The sequence below is a fragment of the Alexandromys fortis genome, unplaced genomic scaffold, assembly GCF_014885135.2.
Source record: "Alexandromys fortis isolate MF-2015 unplaced genomic scaffold, M_Fortis_MF-2015_v1.1 scaffold_9, whole genome shotgun sequence".
NCBI classification, from domain to species: Eukaryota; Metazoa; Chordata; class Mammalia; order Rodentia; family Cricetidae; genus Alexandromys; species Alexandromys fortis.
Genome location: NW_026067892.1, coordinates 1,376,302 through 1,396,999, shown reverse-complemented (window position 1 = coordinate 1,396,999; position 20,698 = coordinate 1,376,302). Strand labels below are relative to the sequence as shown.

Genomic DNA, 20,698 nt, shown 5'->3' with positions numbered 1-20,698 from the left:
TTGCCTGTCTAAAACACCTGATGGTCCTAAAAAGCAGCTGAATGGCCAATAACATGGGAGGAGCAAGGACAGGCGGGGCTGGCAGGCAGAGAGGATAGGAGGAAGGGAGGGAGAATGAGAGCCCAAGGAAGGATGTCAGCAGCCAGCCGCCCAGCAATCCAGTCAGCCGCAGAATAAGAGTTAAAGGAAGAGACACAGAAGTAAGAAAAGGAAAAAGCCCAGAGGCAAAAAGTAGTCAGGATAATTTAAGTTAGAAAAGTTGGCAAGAAACAAGCCAAGCTAAGGCTGGACATTCGTAACAAAGAATAAGCTTCCATGTGTGATGGGCCCCACAAGAGTCCAGAAAGTCAGAGTAAAAATCACTACACACACACACACACACACACACAAACACACATGTATATTGTATGTATGTATGTGTATAATATAATACATATTATATATATGTATATAACTTTTGTTCTGTTTTTTAAATTTTAAGACAGGGTCTTACTGTGTAGTTTGGTTAGCCTGGACCTTGCTATGTAGACTAGGCTGGTTTTGAACTCAGAGAGCTGCCTGCCTCTGTCTTTCAAGTGCTGGGGTTAAGGCCTGGATTAATTAAAACAACTTTTTTTAATGAAAATGGAAAAGTAGGACAAATAATACCCATACCAAAATCTGCGTCATGCCTGCTAAGACTTGAGGGAGCAGGAAGACAAGTGAACTGAGTAGATCCTAATAACACCCTGCAATTATCTGAATGCAGAACTTTCCATTCTGCCCAAGAGTGACGACTCTCCTCAGGCTACCCCTCTTTCCTGGCTGAGGAGAAGCACCTCACCTTGAGACTTTGGTGCTGTGGCATCTGTGCTGGAGAGGAGAGGTAGCTGAGCTGTGGCGCTCTTATCTGCTTCTTTCACGCTTCTTTTTCCAGTCATGTGATCTGTAAGGAAGGATGGTTTAAAAAATAAAGTGAGAGGCTGCACCACCCACAGTGCCGGTTAGCGGTCCTGGCCCCAGACAGCGCAGCGGCCCTTACCTTCTATCAGGGCTGCTATCTGCTGGCTCTTCTGCGAAGGCAGGTCGCGCACAGTGTCGAGGGCAGTGAGGCCACGGCTGTCCTTTATGTTAACGTCGATTCCTGGGAGGACAGCAGGTGGAGCAGGGAAGTGAGCATTTCGGGCAGGCCCAAGGACTCCTGCAGCTCTCAAGCAGCTCAACCTACATTCTTCACCCACAGCCATCAACAGTCCAGCGTTCCAGGACCAAGTCACACAGCTCTAACCACACACAGACGCTGGGCTCAAACACCGCCCGGCACATGGGATCAGCGCTGCCAACCTCACCTGCAGCCAGCAGAATTTGCACCACATCGGTCTTGCCAAACAAAGCAGCCTCATGCAAAGCGCTGCCCATCTCCGTCTGGAAGGCAAACAAGAGCGCAGCAGCACGTCATGAGAACAGTTGGTGTGTCACGTGACAAACGGGACACGGATAAGGATGGGTGGCAACCAAGCTACACAGAGCCCTCTGGGGCTTCGGCTTTCCAACATTTCTTGTATGGGTTCTAAAAAATCCACACAGCAAGACCACTTGGGTGTCATCTCAGGCCACGTGCATGAGTCCCCACTGCTTGTAGGGATGTTGACTCCTAAAATTTGACCGAGCTCCACTTTTCTAAGAGGGAATAAAAGCACCTCACGGCCCACAGGGAGAGCCAACACCAAGCTTACGGAAGTATTGACTTAGAGAAGCTTGCTATCACAGAGGAGTGCCAAGTCATGTTGGCAGTTGAAGCTTTGGCAGTGCAAAAAAGGTGGCGGGTGGGAGGTGGGGGCCATGTATGGGAAGGCAATGAACCCTTCTGGTTTGAGATGGCCCACAAGCACTTCTTTTCAGGGGTTCAAGACTGTATCTCACACCCTGAAAAGAAACAAGCAAAACCGCTAGACTCACTCCACAAAGCTCGTCTGCTGCTAAGATGTCACAGCAGAACAGTGACAAACGGAAGCACGTGAGTGTGATGTGAAACGTGCTGAGCACACACAGCCCGGCGGCATTGGCCTGTGCCAGGAGAGGTGCCCTCCTTGCTACCTGGTAGTTGCTATCCATGCCGGCGTCCAGCAGGACCTGCACCACGGCCTTGTGGCCATTCCTCGCGGCCAAATGTAAGGGGGTGTGCTTCCTAGTGCTGCAACTCAGGAGGTTGGGGTGCGCGCTCAGCAGCATCTTCACCACCTCCAGCCGCCCGTAGAGCGCTGCCAAGTCCAGAGGTGTTTCGAACTTGTTGTTGCGCATGGTGGGGTCTGTGAGCTCCTCCAACAGAGCCTTCACGACCTCCGTGTGGCCGTACTGTGCTGCACAGTGCAGGGCAGTCTCATTGTCGTTGTTCTGAGGGTTAACAAGCACAGCATATCAGAAAGGGGTGGGGTAGGGGACCAACATCTGCCTGCATAATCACCCATAAAAACCACTGAAATTTAAATGAGAAAATAGCAGCGATACTTGGAAACTTACAGGAGTCTGAATCGAGTCACCGCCCCCAACAATCCAGCCTGATTGCTACCATAGGCCACATCTGCCCTCCGTCCCTGCAGGAGGGGAGCATTCCCTGAACATTTGCATTCTCTGTATGCCATTAAGGGCGCATCTCCATACTGAATGCGAGGGAACGAGAAAATTTGGCAGGCGTTTGGTAGACGGCCTGGCACACATGCACCGCTGCCATTGTTTCATTTAAACTTCAACTGGTTTTAGAAGCATTTCTTTGAACGACCCTGTGGTTCCGATTCTGGGTTTATCCACCATCTACAGCCTTCCACACAGCTTTTTAAAAGGAGGTTGTCATCTGTAGTCTGGCATGCAAATCAATCAGCCAGCAGAGAGAGTAACAGAGCAGAGCACCGCAAACCACGCTCAAGACAGCAGTGGGCAGCCATTTCTAAGGAAGGCACAGGCTCAGGCCTGAGAGAAATCGAGACCCTATCCTGCCCTCATGACGGCTGCAGAAGGGCACATGGGGCAATTCCTGTGGCTTCTGCTGCATGAGACAGTGAGCACGTTGGAGAAGCCTTCTTATGCAGGAAAGGGACAGGCCCTAGATGCTTGGTGTGAGGGGAGCAGAATATTCCACTGCAACACTGCCCTCCATGCAACTCGCAGTCTGAAGGCCTCTGGCACCAATCTCGTCTCAAGGACAGAGCTGGGGTGAAAGTGGGGAGCGCTGTGTTTTCCCAACCGTCAAAAGTGGACGTGAGCCACGCCGATTAAGTCCTTCGCGACGGATGACATGTCCTGGAGGAGAAAGGTTCTCCCACGTCTCAGAGTCCTCAGTTTACCCAGGCAGCTTCTGCTACTATGGGGAAGACAGGGCTTGAGAGGGCCCGTCCTGAGTCGATAGTGCGCACCTTTCAGCCGCCAGAAGTTAACAATCAACTACGTCTACGGTTGTTTCAATTCTGTTAGTGACGTTAAAAGGAACAGATGAAGAGTTACCCAAACATGCATCAATTCCATCTGCTTTTGACTGCATCAGGGTATTTTTGTTTTTTTCTTTTGTTGTTGCTGTTTTTTTTCCTGGTTGTTGTTTTCTTGTTTTTTTTTTTCTCAGCTACATAAAAATGGATGAGAAAATTCCCGGGCTGCTGAGCCCAAGGCCCCAGCGGCCAGAGTAACAGCAAAGAAATGTTTCAATCGAAAACAAGGGCAGAAAAAGTGGCAGCAGGGGCACATGCAGAGATAAAAACAAGTAAGACACAGAGGGCAGTGCCGGAGGGACAGCACAGCTCGGCAAAAGCAGCCACGGACACAGCTTTCAGTGGCCACTGGGCATGCCCACCTCCTACCAAGCTAGGGCCCAAGGCCCCCAAGCAAACTCAGGGCTGTCACTTTGCTTCCTGGTGACAAAACACGGCTACTTCAACAGAGCTCATGGGAGCTTTCTGGAACGTGCCACCCAAAGAAGTTTAAGAAAAGTCTATCTCAACTTTTGCATGCCACTCAGGGTCAAAAAGTCAGCTTATTGTCAATAAAACTCCACCAGTCAAACTTAATGACTCTGAGACAATCATACGGCCGTGTGCCTGACATCCAGGATCACATGTCCTAGACTCTGTAAACACTTGACTTAGAGACTGAAAAATTGTAAAGCTCTAAAGACAAAACCATCCAGCAAGGGAGGAAGGGGAAAAGGAGGCAGAGAGGGAGGGAGGAGGGGGACAGAGATATAATGACATGCCGGAAATGTGGCTCAGTGGCAGAACAAGTGCTTAGCACTCACAGGGCCCTGGGTTTAGTCCTTAATGTATCCTACCAAAATGGCAAACACAGCGAGTGCTTTTTAGGTTTTCTCTGGCCTTTTTGTTGGTTTTTGCTAGAAAGATGACAGCTGTCCCAAAGTTGCCCTGCTGAGGCACAATGTGGTCAGCCCTGGCACACTGCCTGCCTGGTGCTAAACACCACCTAACCACACCTCACTGGCGCAGTGTGGAAGCATCTGAGAGTGAACTGGCTTTGCCAGATACAGGCTGGGAGTTAGCTTCCTTGAGCTTGTCCGTGGTGACCACGTCACCATGGCTGAGCACTGGCAACCTGCCACATGCTCTCCTGGTTTCTACTTGGAGTCGTCTGATTCATGGACCCTCAAGAGAGCACAGATTCAGGTCGCAGTCATGGGGCATACTTCCCTTTTGAACAACATTACACTCATCACCTTACTCTGAACTGGGGGAGGGTTGCACGGCCCAAGCTAGCCCTGAACTTGATGCTAAACCCTTTCACTCACCCTCCATCCCCACTCACTTGAGATTAAGTTTTCCCTGCTACAGGCAATAGGTCTAAGAAGACAGGGGTCTACTCTTCTCTGCAGATTCCACTGAACTCCGGATCCCATGTGTAACTCACAAACAGACACATTCATATGTGTGCAGAGAAAATCATACAGAAGGAGTTCCACGGGGGAATATTCCATCACAGTCAGGCTCACGTGTCCCCGTGGACAGAGGTCTGCGGTAAGGAGCCAGAGCTGTAACCATCTGCAACCGTGCTGCCGGTTCTAGAAAGGTGACCAGGAAGAAAGGCAAAGCCATGCGTACGAAACTAACAAGGCGGGAAAGAAAGAGAAGATTGACCCCACGATGGTAAAGTAGAGTCCCCTCCTGTAGTGCAGAACTTGAACCAAAGTGGACAGCAGAAAGACATGCCAGCCGGCTGAGAAACTGCAGCCAGCATCCCAGGCACATGCGCCGGGCAGCAGGTTACTAGGAAAACATGGAAAGAAAACGGAAGATCGTCTGTTCAGGTAACAGAGCGAGGATCCCTCCAGGTAGGAAATTGGCTCAGAAATACATCTCAAAAAAGACTCATCTGGGAACTACATAGAGTTTAAAAATAACCAGGAACTGGCCCAACTTCAGAGTTGGCAAAAGAAGCTGTCAGAGTATAAGGACACATAAAACTATTATTTAAAATTCTGCCGGTATGGTAGGACACACCTATAATCCCAGCACTCAGGAGACTGAGGTAGAAGGATGGAAGACCATGAGTTCAATGCCAGCCTGGACCTCACAGCCAGAACTTGTCTCAAAACCAGGGCTGAGTGGTTGCCAAGCAGATCCAAGACCCTCCTGAGTTGTACCTTGAGGAATGAAACCACCTGCAAGCACCACTGTCGTCAGGGAGACAAAGAAGGGCATCACTTCTGCGGATCCCTGTCCCACACAAGGATCCTGAACCTAACCCACAGTAACAGCTTCATCACGGCTGCTGGAGGGGAGAGAAAGGGAGGTGGAAAGGAGAGAGGACTAAGTGGCATCATGAGGACAAGTGTCCGTGTGAACATGGTCAGCGTATTAGGAGAGTGAATTTTCTGAACTTAGTGACTGCATCAGGGTCTCCTCACTGTCTCCAGATGAGGTCCCATCATGCTCTCTGGCTGGCCTATCACTCACTAGGGAGCCCGGGCTAGCCTCACCCAGGCTAGCCTCAGACTTTCAGTAACTCTTCTGCCTCTGCCAGAATACAGGTGTGTCCCCCACCTTGTTCGGTTTTATAAACTTAATGCCTTTGCTCTCAGATCTTGGGTGAAAATCCAATTAATACTAAACTTAAGGCTTTGGAGTCAAGACATGAACAACTTAGTCTCAAACACATCACTCGATATGGCCACAGCTGCATAGGGAGACAGAAAGGCAAAGGGCGGAATGTCACTGCCCTGCACAAGAAGTGCTCACCACAGCAGAGCCCTAGGCATAGGAACCCTCCTAAGCTAAAAGTCCTTCAAAGGGAAGGTTCTCCAACAGCTTCTGAGCTTCTGATGCAGTCAATCAGGTCCAGTTCAAGGTCCTTCCCGCTCTGGGATGTGGATGGTCTGAAAAACTGGTCTACCACAAAACGAGTTTGCCTACGCTGCTTGCTTTGTGACAGCCAGACTAAGGGGAGGCTGTCTTACAGGGGTGCCTGTTCCCGCAGTTCCGCTGTAGCTACAGTTCGTTTCCAGACTAAGGGGAGGCTGTCTTACAGGGGTGCCTGTTCCCGCAGTTCCACTGTAGCTACAGCTCGTGTCCGTTTTTACTGCCATGATGACTGTTGAAAGGAAAAGTGTTGAAAGGGAGCAGGGGAGCTCGGGAAATCCACATCTGCTCCTGAAATGATGCCTGAGCCTTCCAAGCTTGTACTCGAGCCAGATAGGATTTAGCATTCACATACGCTTTAGTAAAACAATTCCTAGCCATGGGTCAGGCTAGCCAACCCCCCTCAAGTCAAGATAAAACCTAGGGGTGTGGGACCTTCTGACCCAGAAGGGCCGGCATCCTCAACACAGACAACCCAGCTCAGCCCTCGGTGCTGTGTGCACCCTCAAGGGAAGAAAGCACAGAGCACCGCTTCCAGATACGAACGTTCACTGACTCAAATCTTCTGTTCTGTCCACGAAATCAAAAGCTAGGGAAAGCACTTCCAAGAACCAAACACACAGCATTAATTCACGCTTCAGAAGCCAATTCAATCGCAGGTGGAAACAGTCATTCAGATCCCCCTCGCCAAACCAAAGCTTGAGCACACTGAGAGATTCTTTGCTAACCACCCAGCAGCACTGGAAACATTACCTGGTGCCTTCAGAACAGCACAGGTAGCCAGGTGTCGTGGTGGGGCACACTTTTAAGCCTAGCACTTGGGAAGTAGAGACAGAAGGATCTCTGTGAGTTCAAGGCCTGTCTGGTCTGCAGCTAGAACTACATAGTGAGGCCCTTTTTCCAAAAAAAAAAAAAAAAAAAGGCAAAACAAAACAAAAAAAACCCCGCAGATTGCACAGACATTTCAGAGCATTTCATGTATTGTTAGTCACCAGATACTTTATGAACATGACTCCAAAACAACCAACAAGGAAAGCAGTAACAACCCACTTTATAAAAGAGTGAACCAAGGCTCGGAGAAATCCTGTCTTACTGGGGTCAGCAGCAGCTCAGAACGCAGAGTCAGGCCTGGGGAGAAGGCCTGGCTGGCAAGACTCTGCTCTAACGCTCTGCTCCCTGCCTCTGCCCCAAGGCTGCTCCAGTAAGCGTCCCCTATTTGATTCTGAGAACACAGAAAGAATATACCAGAACAGAGTGGATGCACTGACTGCCTCAGATCAAACCATCTGACGAAAGGGACAATGTCCCTGCCTGTCAAGTGCAAACCCTAGAAGCAGTATGCTTCCCTTCCCCAGGACGGTTGCATTCTGAGCGAGCATAAAACACCAGCCAGGACAGTTTCAAGTCTAGACCAAACTCCAGACTGCACTCAGGAAGCAGTTTTCGAGCTGGAAGGCAGCTCAGCCGGTCGAGGGCCTGCCACTCAGACACAAGGGCACACACCGAGCTCCCCAGCACCCGTGGACAAAGCAGGGCAGAATGCATTCCAGCACTGGGAGGTGAATCCTGCGAGCTCACTGCCAACCAGTCCAGCCAAATTAGCTAACTCCAGGTTCAGTGAGAGACCCTGACTCAAAAATAGGGTAGGGAGTGACTAAGGAAGACACTCAACCCCATGGCATGCGCACGTGCACATGCGCATACACACATACACACACTTACACAGGGGGGCAGTTAGAGGGTGAGGGCTGGAGCAGAGACAGAGAAAAGCATGTGCATGCACACCAGCCCAAAATTCATCTGAGTTAGCACGTGAGGACAAGAACCGTACCCACCACCTGCTGAGCTCTGCTGCTGTATGGAGAAGTCTCCCGGCATGAGAGCAGCTGCTCAGGTAGGTCTAGCAAAGCACTGTCGCTCTAGGCACCAGGCCAGAGCCCGGCAGGGTCACAGTGACAAAGCAGAAAGAGAAGTGATGCTGGGCAACACAGAGAGGCACACACCCAGGGAGAGGGCGGCCAGCAACAGCTTCTGAAGGAATAAGTAAGTGCGGCACCTGTGTCCCCCACACCACCACTGTGGCCACAGAAACCTGAAAGAAAGTCAGATTCTACTTCAAAAGAAACACGAGGGCAGAAAGAGAGGAGAAAGAAGTCCGCTTCAGTCATCCTCTGTGCTTGTTGCTGTCTGCTGGATCCCTTTGCTGAAGCAATACAGCAGGCTTACGCTGAGGTCCCGGTTCCTATTCCTGCTGCTTCAGATATTCCCAACCTTTCCTGGATTGCATGGTTTGAAAAATAAAGCCTCGGCCCCTGTCTCCCCAAACAAGCCAAAAGCAGATGGGCTGAGGCAGGCAGCAGGAGGGTGACGAGAAGCCTGGGCAGGCAGAGGACCACAGCAGAGGCGCAGCATGGAGAAACAGCATGGGCGATATGGGTCCTGGCCGTGACGTACACACCTTGGCATTGACATAAGGGTCAAAGGGGCCGTACTTTTTGAGTTCTTTGATCTCAAGAGCATTCTATAAAAAGGAAGGAAAAGACAATGTGACGATAAAATGGACGAAATATATCAAAGTGACACGCAGCTCTGGGGCTCAGGGCTAAGTGACCTGGATCCGAGCGCAGGGTACCTGGGGGAGTTAAAGAGAGGGCAGCTCCAGGGACCCTCACTCTTATCCACACATCCGAGGGAGCCACGTTAATGCTTTAAAACCACTGGCACGGTTCTAACTGCCCAGATCCATTCGGTTCTTCCCGCACCTTGGCCAGCCTGCCCAGCCCCCGCCTGCAAAGGTCAAGCACTGGGCTGGCATCCCCTACCCTTGCCTACTCCAGGCAGGAGGCAGCTGTGAGCAAGACAAGCTAGCACACTCAAGTGGCTCACAGACCCAAGCAGCTGTGTGTCAAGGCAAAGTGGGCGAAGACAGGATTAGAAATGATCGCTGCGATTGCTGGAGTGAGAAGGACTTCAATGGTGGGCAGCTTTTCAACATTGAAGAGTATTAGCTACAAGCAAGCTTCTCTCTGCACTTCCTCCAGAGAGGAGAGAAACTGTTTCAGTCAGGAGAACCACACTCAGGCTCACAGAGGCAATCAGACCACTGTCGTCCTCATGGCGTACACAGGCATCCTCACCAACGGTCTGATGCCTGCTGCTTACCTACTGGGAAGCCCCGCCCATGAGGAGATGGCAGGCTGGCAGACCACTGCTATACCCAGGCTCCACATGGAGCACCTGGAACTGACCCATCCCTCCTCAGAATCAAGCCCCTCTCTGGCAGCTCTCAGTGGAAAACTGTGTGGGCCTTGCTGATGACTGGACCTGACATTCCACTGAGAAGGAGCACCACAGTGCGCACTGCAGGAGCAGGGACGACACAGCCCCTCCCCGAGGGACGGACTCCTGGGACCCAAGCTACAGAGGTGGGGGTCACAAGAGCCTTGTAATGAAATCTCTCTCCAAGGACAAAGAAGCTGTTCTAAGGATTTAAATGCAGGGGCCTTGTAAGGTTCTGCTGATTCTCTTCTCTCTTTCTTCTTTTCAGATTAGGGCCTCATGTTGTAGTCTAGGCTTCCCTGGAACTTCTGAACTTTCTGCCTCAGCCTTTTGAGTGCGCGGATGCAGGCTGTACACCAACCACCATAGCTAGCTTGGGGAATTTTTACCTCCCTTCCATCCTTTTTTCCTTCTTCCCGTCCTTCCTTCTTTCCTTACTCGCTAAGGCAAGGTTTCACGTAGCCCAGGCTGTCTTCTAACTACATAGTCAAGGATGACCTTGAAACCCTTGATCCTTTGGTCTGCACTTCCCAAGGGTTTAGATTACAGGCAGGGGCTACCAAATTCATCAAGGTAGTTTTCCCTGAACACTGCCTTTCTGTTTTCTAATAGCTGTGGTTTCTCAAAGTACGCTCACTCTTAAAGGAGCCTTGGAGGAGGACACCATGGAAATGATCTTCGTTCCACCGGCTCACCTCTGACCCGCATCTACATGGTTTCGAGTTGTAAGCTCATCTTTTTAGCACTAGCACAAACACGCTCCCTTCTACACATTCTGATGTGTGTAAAATGACAGGCTAGCTCACAGGGCACTGACAAACGCCAGGAACATTGTGCTGCATGCTGGTGGCACAAGCACAGATTGTAATTATGGAATCTCTCGAGTTTGAAACTAACTCTACATCATTTTGAAAGATTTGCATCAAATTTTATACTGTGAGTCTATCTGTGCAAGTGTGAATCTCTACCAAATTCGCATGTGTCAGCTGCATATAAAATGCATCCTTCAGGCTTGGTGTGGCGAGGCATGCCTTTGGTTCCAGCCGATCTCTACATTTGAGGCCAGCCTGGTCTACAGATCAAGTTCCAGGGCAGCCAGGGCGACACAGAGAAAACCAGAAACCAAACAAACCAATCATCCTCCAGATCACAATGTCCCCACTACTCCTGATGAGGGGTCAGCCTAGAGGAGGAGGAGCTATGTCCTGAGCTGCGCACGTCTGGGGACAGTCTCTCTCCCGACCTGTTCATTGACTCTGGTGTGCGAGGGCCCTTGGTGGATGAGCAAGCGCACTATCTGGGCGTCTCCTTTCCATGCTGCCAAGTGCAGGGGGTAGCAGCCTTTCGAGTCAGCGACATTGGTCAGCGCGTCGTTCCTCAGCAGAACCTCAACCACATCCCTGGAAAGCAAAAATCCACCATGAGCTTCTGGAACCAGAGGTCTTCCCACGGTGTTCTGCGGCTCTCTCTGACGTCACCTCCTCCTCTGAGTTCACCGCCAGATCTTCTTCTAAAGCCCACGGCCACTGATGTGTCACCGAGAGCAATGACTCACCTTCCCCTGGCCTTCCTTGATAACCCATCTATTTCCCGCTACTTTGAAAACGTCTGGACTCCTTGTCTAAACTGTGCATCTCTCCCCAGTCTGTGGCAGTTAAATAGTGTTCAGCATTTACACAGAAGCAGTCAAACACGGCAAGTGATGTTCCTCACTACCTAGTCCAATGCCTTGGGGATGTGGAAGCTGAATGAGGACAGAGCAAAGTCCGTGTCACAGACACAAGCCAGATACACAGAGCATCATCTCATAGCTTCAAAAAGGCGGCTCTGGTTTTCTTCATGGTGACATTGCTAATTAGGCAGACACACATGTGTGATTATCCCCAGGCACACAAGGTCAAAGAAAACCCTCCCTGTGACTACACACAGGCCCTGGAGAGGAACCTGGCTAGTAAACTGCCACCTCTGAGTTGAGAGGTCACATTAATTCAGACTTTCCCAGCTACTTGAGAGGGGTCTCAATATATTTCTTTTCTCTCTTTGTGCATATACCATGTGCCATGGAGCACAGACGGAAGTCAGAGGACAACTTTCTGAAGTCATTTCTCTACATCCACCATGGGTCCCCGGGATCAAGGTCGGGTCACTGGGCACGCAGCAAGTGCTTTACCCTCTGAACCATCTTGCTGGCCCTGGGCTTTAGCTTTAAAGTTGTTTTAGAAAAGAAACGGTGTCCACATTCAACTTGAGAAGAGTTCAGTGCTGGAGCAAACCATCAAGTAGCCACACACTGGCCAGGTGACAGATTCTTCCTTGCTCGTATAAAATGAGGGCTGAGCATATGGGTTAGTGGCAAAGCACGAGGTCAGCACCAAAGATAAGGAAGGGTGGGAATCCCAGTGAGTCCTTGTCCCTGCCACCAGCACTACACCCACGCAGCTCCTCTTCCTTGTGGGACTTTGCTCTGACTCTCAACACCATCTTTTCTGTCCCCTTGTGTCTGCTCTTCCACATCTGGGCAAACCCGTCCCACACCCCATGACTGCACCTGTACTGTGCTGAGATTTTGACATTGGTTCACTGATGACTCCCAGCAGGGAACTCTCAGCTTCCCTGAGTTCATCTTCTCCAGAAAACCTTCCACACACATGCCCCACTCAAGTTCTAATAACCTCCTAGATCTCCGAGGATTACGTGGGCCGTGTACAGTTTCCCTCTCTACAGGAATCACTGTTCACAGGCTGATCTTACAGGGAAGAGTGGCAGCTATCCAGACAGAAAGTCAGCCTCAGCCCCCCCCCCATCTACTGTGTCCATCAAGGGATGGGTGCCTGTGGGCCAGGATCTTTACGAGCTGGCCACCCTAAGTCTGGTCTTCATAGTCACCACCGTTGTGTGAATGCTCCAGACAGGAAGAGATCATCAGGAGAAAAGGTGAAATTCACTTCTTTCTAAAGGTCTTTCTGGGGGTGGGGCAGAAAAGGATGCTTGTGTCTGCATGTTCTGTGTGGACTCTGCTTCTCTCTGTCCTCATAGGAGGCAGAGAGACACCTGAGCTGGGCTCTGCAGGGTGGGCAGGGGAGGGGCCCTGGTGCTTACCTGTGGCCATTCAGCGCAGCGTGGTGGAGTGGTGTGTAGCCGGTGCTGTCTACGCAGTTCACATTCGGCCCTCTCCACATGCTGATAAGGAAAAAGAGAGAAATTGCAAAGTCTGAAGATCCAGTTCCCTAATGATGTAGCAGATCACCAAACCAGAAGCTTCCACAGACTGCATATGCGGACGGTGGTTCACAGCACCTACAGTGACCTACTGAGCAAGGAGCCTAAGGAGAAGGCCGCAGAGTCTACCCAAGGGCCAGCTTAGCATCCGTTGGCTCACCTGGGTGGCATCACTTACTCGGTTTTGATCTTAGGCCTCTGAGGGTTCCCAACTCAAAGAGATATCACTCAAACAGCAAAAAACCAAGCCACCTAGCAAGACATTGCTGCTGAGCATCACCCTGTTCTGGTGAGTGGAGCCAGGAGCTACCTCAGTTTAGATCACGGACTAAGACAGCACCCAACACTGTCAGAAATACATAAGGGTACTTGAGTTAACACAAACCAGACTGTGTCCCCTTCCTCCAAAAAGATAGTTGGCTGAGGGGACAGCTGATTCTGAATTCACAGGTTCAACTACAGTGGGCTGAAACAGGCATTAAAAATGTATCTCTACTGAACATACCCAGCCCCCTTTCTTATCATTATAACCCAAACTATACACGATATAGTCTAAAACCTGTTTGCATAAGGCTGAAGTGTTGGCCTTTGATGCCAGCACTCCAGAGGCAAGTTGATTTCTGTGAGTTCCAGGACAGACAGAGCTACACAGTAATCTGTCTCAAAAATAAAAAATAAAATAAAATAAAATAAAGGAAAAGAATAACAAAAGCCGTTTGTATAGCAGTCACACCATATTAATTATGAGCAATCAAGAGCACATGGATAACATCCCGTGGATACACGCCATTTTACACAAAGGATTACTGAAGTCAGCCTCCTGTGGATTCTGATAAACCACGACGTCGTATCTGTGGATGTCTGTGTATCCACTGACAAAATCTATCACTGGAGGATCTCATCTCCACGAGAAACACCGTATGTGAAACAATGTCACCTCCTTCAACTCTCAAAGCCCTAATTCTGACTTGTCTCCCATCTCCCAGCCCGGGTTAGAGCCTCAAACATCAAGTCCTTGCTTGTTTCTGATTCCACCAGCACTGACAGTTGGAAGCACCCCCTCTCTTTTAACGTTTTATGGTTTTAAGCCCAGGGTCTCCTTCAAGCTGCTAGGGAGTCATTCTGTCACTGAGCTGCATCCCGCCCTTCCCTTTTAAAAGTATTATCAGGGAGAGTTGTTTAATCGAAATGCATTTTTGGCATCTATGAAAATAACCAACTTTCATGTTCAGTGACCTAAGCACAGCATTGCTTCAGCTTCTATATTAAGCTACTCTCATTCTGGGAGTGACCTTATCTGTTGCCACCTGTGAGGGTCTGGCTGGTACACACTGTGCGGTGTGTCTGCTTTGAAACACAATATTGAATTCTCATGTCTATGTTTGTGAGGCTGGCACAAGGGTTCTGCCTTTTAAAGTCACTGTAAGTGGACAGTGTCGGTGCTCAGTTTGGTCAGAAACCAGCTTGGCTGCCGTCCTCTCATACAGAAAACCATTATGCTGACTGTTTTAGATCTGTTTCTTATGTGCATGGGTATTTCGCCTGTGTATGTGTCTAAGCACCTCATGTGTGCCTGGTGCCTGCAGAGGTCAGACGAGCATTAGGTCCCCTGGAGCTGGTGGCTGTGAGACACCGCGTGTGCTGGGAACTGAACACAAGTCCTCTGTGGGAGCAGATGTTCTTAACCACTGAGCATCTCTTCAGTCCTATTCGATTCTTTATTTGGGAACCAGGAATCAGTAGTAAAACCATCTGGACACAGTCTTCGAGCCTGCGTGTTAGAAGCTGGATCACTACAGGAACACCCTGCAAACAAGGCCGGTACTACAGCCTGGGCAGAGTGGTCCACCCATCACCCCGGCTACCCTGCGCAGAGAAAAGACCGTAGCAATTGTCAGAAGTGATCTCAGAAAGAGCTGTAGCAGAGAACTGATCAGGACAGTTCACTTCAACCCCAGCTTAATGTGTAAAAGACATTGGAGGCTGCGGGCAAGTGTGCTACAGCACACCTGTGGAGGTTGGAGAACAACTTCTGGACGTTGCTTCTCTCCTTCCTCCTGCTGGCCAAACTCAATCGTGGGCTTGGCAACACGCACTGAGCTTCTGAGCTACTTCACTACCTTCCCCCACCACACCCTAAGGTTTAATGAGCTGACAGGAAAAACATGCGTCCATGCTGGCCTCAAACTCCTGAGTACTGGGATGGCACAAACGATGACATCTGGCTTTTTGAGAAATTCGTAGCGGGGGGACGCAGAGGGCAACCTCCAATGTTTTCAATGGGCGCTGTCTACCTTCTCCTGACACAAGGTCTCACCAGGATCTGAAGTTCACCAATTAAACAAGAGGGGGTGGCCAGCAAGCCCCAGTGGCCCTCCTGTTGATCCTCCCCACCGGGATTGTAAGGGTGTGCCACCACACTTTATTCAATGCTGGGGACTGAGTTCAGATCCTCGTGATTGTATGGCCAGGCAATTACTGACCTGAACCCTCAACCCTTTTATGAGACAGTCTTAAAAAGTAGAAAGTTGATGCAGCCAAAAAGAACACAAAGTACACCATTATGTATGACTTTCCACCTATCTGATGTGGAATTATCATGTGTTCGTGAAAGCAAGCACACCACCGGAACAGGTTGAAGTTAGCTAACTCCATTGGGAACACAATTTGGCAGCATTTATCAAAACCAAGAATAGCGTTCACTTGGAGCCAGCAGCTTCACTTCCAGGCAACTATCCAAGAGAAACATTTGTACATGTGCACACAGCACATGCTCACACAGGACTACTTCACGAGAAGAGAGAGATTCTAAAAGCACACGCACACCAAGAGACAAGCAGTTAAGACGCTGGTGCACCCACAACAGGAAATACAACACAGCCGTTAACAGTAAAAACGTAGAGCTGGGCTTGTGTGTCCTGACGTGAGTGCAGCGTGCTGAAAGCCTGGGAGAGAACCTCACTGAAATAGAAGCACCCCATTTTACAAACACACAGGACACGGACGCTATGGGTGAAAGCAGACAAGTGCTCACCGAGAACTGTTCTTAGTGGTGACCTTGGGGGCACGTCAGTCAGAATGTGGCAGCCACGTGCTCTCACCGTGATGCCTTTTACGTGGAAGAACCAATACAAAGAAATGAAAGCACCACGGTGTTCCTAACAGCGGCTGGGTGAGTGGCGGGTCTCTCCAGGAAGCCTCACATACTGACTCAGAGCCACAGGAAAGAAGTATTAGGTAAGAGCCAACTGAGCAGCCATGGAAACAAGCGGCAGAGAACACGAGAAACACCTGTAGGTCACGCACCTGAGAAGCAGCTAACATCTGAAACACACACGGACACAACTGCAAGAAAACAAGGCAGTGTAAAGATGGGCAAAGGACACAAAAGTACATCTTTATTTTGTGATAGGGCCTCCTGTAGCCCAGAATGGCCTTGAACTCTTGGTCATTCTGCTTCTACCTCCCCAAAGCTGGGATAACAGGCCAAGACACAGAATCAACAGGAGGGCTCACTGACAAATGATCAGGAAAAGGAAGTGGGATGCTACTCAGCCCTGAAAAAGGAGGAAATCCCGTCATTTGCAGCGGAATAACTGTACCCGGAGGACACGATGCTGAATGAAATGGATGAGTACAAACACCACAGACACATTCAGGTGCGAATCTGAAGTGGAGCTCAGGAGCTTCGAGTCCTTCCACGGCAAGTGCACGTCAAAGACTGCCGCACACGGACACACTCACAGTGAGCTTGCCAATGAGAAGATGAATTAAAGGAAATGAGGAGTGTGGGATCCTGCGAGCTGACATCGGGGCAGTCTTTTCACTACGGTGAGCCTGAGGTACATCCCAACATGAAGACATCAACCACGATGTCTGGACCCCCTCTGCACCTGCCAAACGAGGAGTCACCAGCAATTACTTCTCACCTTTCCCAGCCATTTCTAACACCAAACTTGTCTAACTGTATCTGATAAAAAGAGGACTGAAAGGAAATGAGCGGGGAGGGCTGGGAGAGGTGGTGCTCATACAAGGGAGTCTAGGAGAAAACAGCACCACTAAGAGGCCAAGAGCAAGGCACACACCATAGCAGTGAGAGAGCGGAACCACTGGTTAGGCAGCTCTTGGCACCCTTCCAGACAAGGACTTTTAGGTCCTACTGGAACACCATGAAGGAGCTGGGAAGTCAGCATCTCGCGGCCACACTAGCTTAGCAACCCACCAGGTGCCAGCCACCTCCTACTAAACTTAGGGTCAAGCTGTCCTTCGTTTCAGCAGGAGTCCTCCAGGACCTCCCCCTAACCACTGCAAAGGCATTAAACTCCCTCAAAACCAGACAAGATGATGACAATGCAAACCCCAGCCCTCTCCGGCCCTCTTTCTCTGATCAGCATCTCCGCAAGAGGCCAGCTAGAGATTCTGGGGTTCAGGGAACAGACCGAGCAAACCTAATACTGAAGGAAACCTGTGATCTCCCTGTTTGGAGTTTCACTCTGGACAGGATGGCAGTAGCATCCTCTCCACCCAACGCTCTTCCTTTTCGGCAGCCCAAGGAAAGAGCTATTTACAAATCTTGGTCTTCCGCCCTGTCACAGCTGTCCCCAAACAGTGGGTCCTGGCAGGCCGCTCACCCACAAACACAGTCACAGCAGAATGGAGGTGGGGGCGGGGAGCTAAAAGCAGTTCCGAGGACTCCTAAACAAAGCTTCACCACTGGGTTCGGCAGAGTCGTATCTTCTGCATCTGTCCTGCAAGGTGAATCCTAAGACAACTCTCTGCAGCCGCAGGCACAGAGGAAGAACACACACCGGACACAACACTCCATTGGGTGAGTCAGCTCTGGCCACAGGGGCCTGGTCAGGGGGTCAACAGCATGTGAAGTGCAGTCCACGCAGGAGGCATGCTAGAAGATGGGAAAGGCCTGAATGAAAGCCTTTATTTTGTGTGCCGTGAGCAAGCATCCAAGGTTCAGGTACTTCGATGTGCACAGAGAGACCAGAGGTACATGAGGTGTCTTTCTCTCTCACTCTCCACCTTATTGTTTTGAGACAGGGTCTCTCCTGAACCTGGAACTCACAGCCAGCCCCCAGTGGCATGTGTGCACTGCCACACCCAGCTTTTAGGTGATTGCTGGGGATCGGAATTCAGGTCTCAAGTTCCCCACTGAATCATCTGCTGAGAGAAAGTTCGTCTCAAAGGATGGGATCCTGACCCATGGCCCACTTGGCCTTCTCCAAACCCAAACCGGAAACTCCAGGATTCTTTCCTGGAGACACAATGACTCCACAGCAAAGATCAGCAGAAGCTGATCTGGGGGACTCTGTTGCCCTGTATTGTGACATGGAGTATCCCTGACAAGCTCCTCTGGCCTTTGCACAGCATCCAATCAACTTCTCAGCTTCAGGCTTACACAAGGAGATGACAGCCAGGGATCCTGGAGACTGAGGAAACCTTCAGTATGGGAACACAGATAAGGAGCCAGTAACCCTCAAAAACATCACAGCACACAGGCACAGGTCAGGAGAAAACAGGAAACATGCAGTGAAAAGTTCCTGGAAACTAGAGATCACGGCAGAAATTTAAAATATAAAGCACAAATGAAAAAGTTGAATAAATCAGAAGAAAACCAAGATAGAAAAAGGAAAGACAAGAAGATCAGAAGACTGGGAGTTCTAGAAAAATAGAGACAAAATAAAGAAAAAAAAATCAAAGTAAGAAACTGGTAGGGAGTGATGTCACATACTTTAATTCCAGCACTCAGGAGGCAAGAGAGGCAAATCTCTGCATTTGAGGCCAGTCTGGTCTATATAGCAAGCTCCAAGCCTGCCTGCCGAGGCTGCACAGTGAGACCCTGTCTCCAAACAACAACAAGGTAAAAAGGAAGAAGGTTAGGCTCAGTGGTGGGTGCTTTCCAGCATGCCGGACACTAGGGGTTTGATCCCCAGTGACACACACAGCCGAACACTCATGATTCAACCCCCAGTGACACCCACCCACTCACCCATCCAGCTGAACACTCAGGACCTGATCCCCAGTGACACATGCACACCCAGTGAGACGTTCGAGATTTGATCCCCAATGACATACACACAAACACACCCAGTTTTTGAATTTTGAATACATGGGACAACACGAACCATGATTCTAGAGAGAACGTGGCAGATCGCATATGGTATTTCTTCTCAGTATTTTTGGGAGCCCTGAGTCCGAGAACAAAGCCTCCAAACTTGTGAGGTGAAATCATTGCCACTTTAGACCTCTCCAGCAAACACACTATCGTCAGTGCTCAAAGAGAGCAAGCCATTCACAGACACCCAAGACACTCCACAGACACTCCAATCTGACCTCGCACACCTTCTCGGAAGAGTCGGAGGATATGCTGCTCTGCCCAGGGAAGAGAGGCATCCGGAAACCAGGCGTAGGCAGGGGCAGGCTGCAGAAGTGGAATGTCTGTAGGAGACAGTGACAGCAGCAAGAACACCTGCCTGCCGTGTGTGGGGACACCCTAAACAATTTAACAAGTATAGTCATGGTTTTAAAAGTAAACTCAGAAAACAAAGAAAATCAAGAGGTCATTAATAAATTATACAAGAAAAACATAGGATTGTATTCCTATGTGCTGTTATTATTACTTTATTGTATAAACATAGGGCTATATTCTAATGTATTCCAATTGGCTCAGCAGATGAAGCACTGAGACACCCACCACAGCACAAAACTGACCACCAGGGCAACATCTCCAGGACATAGTGACAGGGAGGGAGCTATAGCCTCTCCTCCACAGCCAAGACTACAAAACGACAGTCAAGCTTTAAGAATAAAGAGGCACGCTGAAGCCATGGCTCTGTAAGCATGAGAACCAAGTTCAGATTCCCAGTACCCAAGCAAAGCCAGGTATGGTGGCAACGGTGGCTGGCATGCACCTCTAAGCTCAGGAGGCCCACTCATCAGTCAGTCTGGCTAAACCAATGAGCTCCAGGTTCAGTGAGAGACCCTGCCTCGAAATATACGGTACAGAGTGACAGAAGGAGGGAGGAGGAGGAGGAGGAGGAGGAGGAGGAGGAGGAGGAGGAGGAGGAGGAGGAGGAGGGCCGCAACCACAGTAACTACTACTGGGGAGGAGAGGGGCAGCAGGAAGTACGGGCCTGGGAGGTGGCTCTGTTCCAGTGAGAACAGAGGACTGAGGAGCTTGAGGACACTCAGCTAGAGGAGCCCCGTCACTCTGAAATGTAAAGATCTGCTTTCCTGGAGTTCTGCGGCAGTGTGTTTTGTCAGACGTGCAATGGGCAGCTCCAGTCCAGAAGGCTTTTCCCTCCGGAGGGAGGCACAGGAAAGGCAGTGCTCCACTTCACCTGCGCACATGCAACCCACACAGTCTGGAGGAGCGGGCGGGTCAAGGATAGACATAAAGGTGACATCCATTCTGTTCTCCAGGTTGCAGTGTGGGGAGACGAATCACACAGTGAACTAGGCAGGCTTTGCAGGAGCAATGACCACCCGGAAACTCCTGGAGCCTCTCCTGGGGCAGGGGAAGCATCATGCCCTGGGCCCTGCTTGCCAATGGTGATGGGGAGGGAAGCCAGAGAAGCCCAGGGACCACGCCCACAGGGTGACTGTCCACGAGCACTCAGAAATAAGTATGTGTTTGCAGGCCGCACCTCCCCGCCATTCACACTATTATTAGGGACACTTCTCTGTATCTGACTGAACTTCTCTCGGCAATCCCTCACGACCCGCAAGCGTTCAGTTTCTGATCCACTGCTGCACATAGGCAAGAATCTGCTCAACTTACAGGAGAACGGACTGCAGGGCTCAGACTTTAAGTGTGAACCCTTCAGTGTCTTCATTTACTGCATGCCTGAGACGGC

General features: G+C 50.2%; 1 protein-coding gene across 1 annotated transcript in view; it reads right to left on the bottom strand.

Moving 5' to 3' along the window:
• Positions 1 to 20,698, bottom strand: part of Anks1a (ankyrin repeat and sterile alpha motif domain containing 1A) — a 165,883-nt gene that overhangs the window by 85,724 nt on the left and 59,461 nt on the right. The window contains exons 2-8 of the mRNA XM_050139737.1: positions 12,711 to 12,791; positions 10,855 to 11,011; positions 8,791 to 8,853; positions 2,077 to 2,373; positions 1,329 to 1,404; positions 1,022 to 1,123; positions 824 to 925 (exon numbers count right to left, since the gene is read on the bottom strand). Of these exons, the coding sequence (XP_049995694.1) occupies positions 824 to 925; positions 1,022 to 1,123; positions 1,329 to 1,404; positions 2,077 to 2,373; positions 8,791 to 8,853; positions 10,855 to 11,011; positions 12,711 to 12,791 (878 nt within the window). The remainder of the gene's footprint in view (positions 1 to 823; positions 926 to 1,021; positions 1,124 to 1,328; positions 1,405 to 2,076; positions 2,374 to 8,790; positions 8,854 to 10,854; positions 11,012 to 12,710; positions 12,792 to 20,698) is intronic.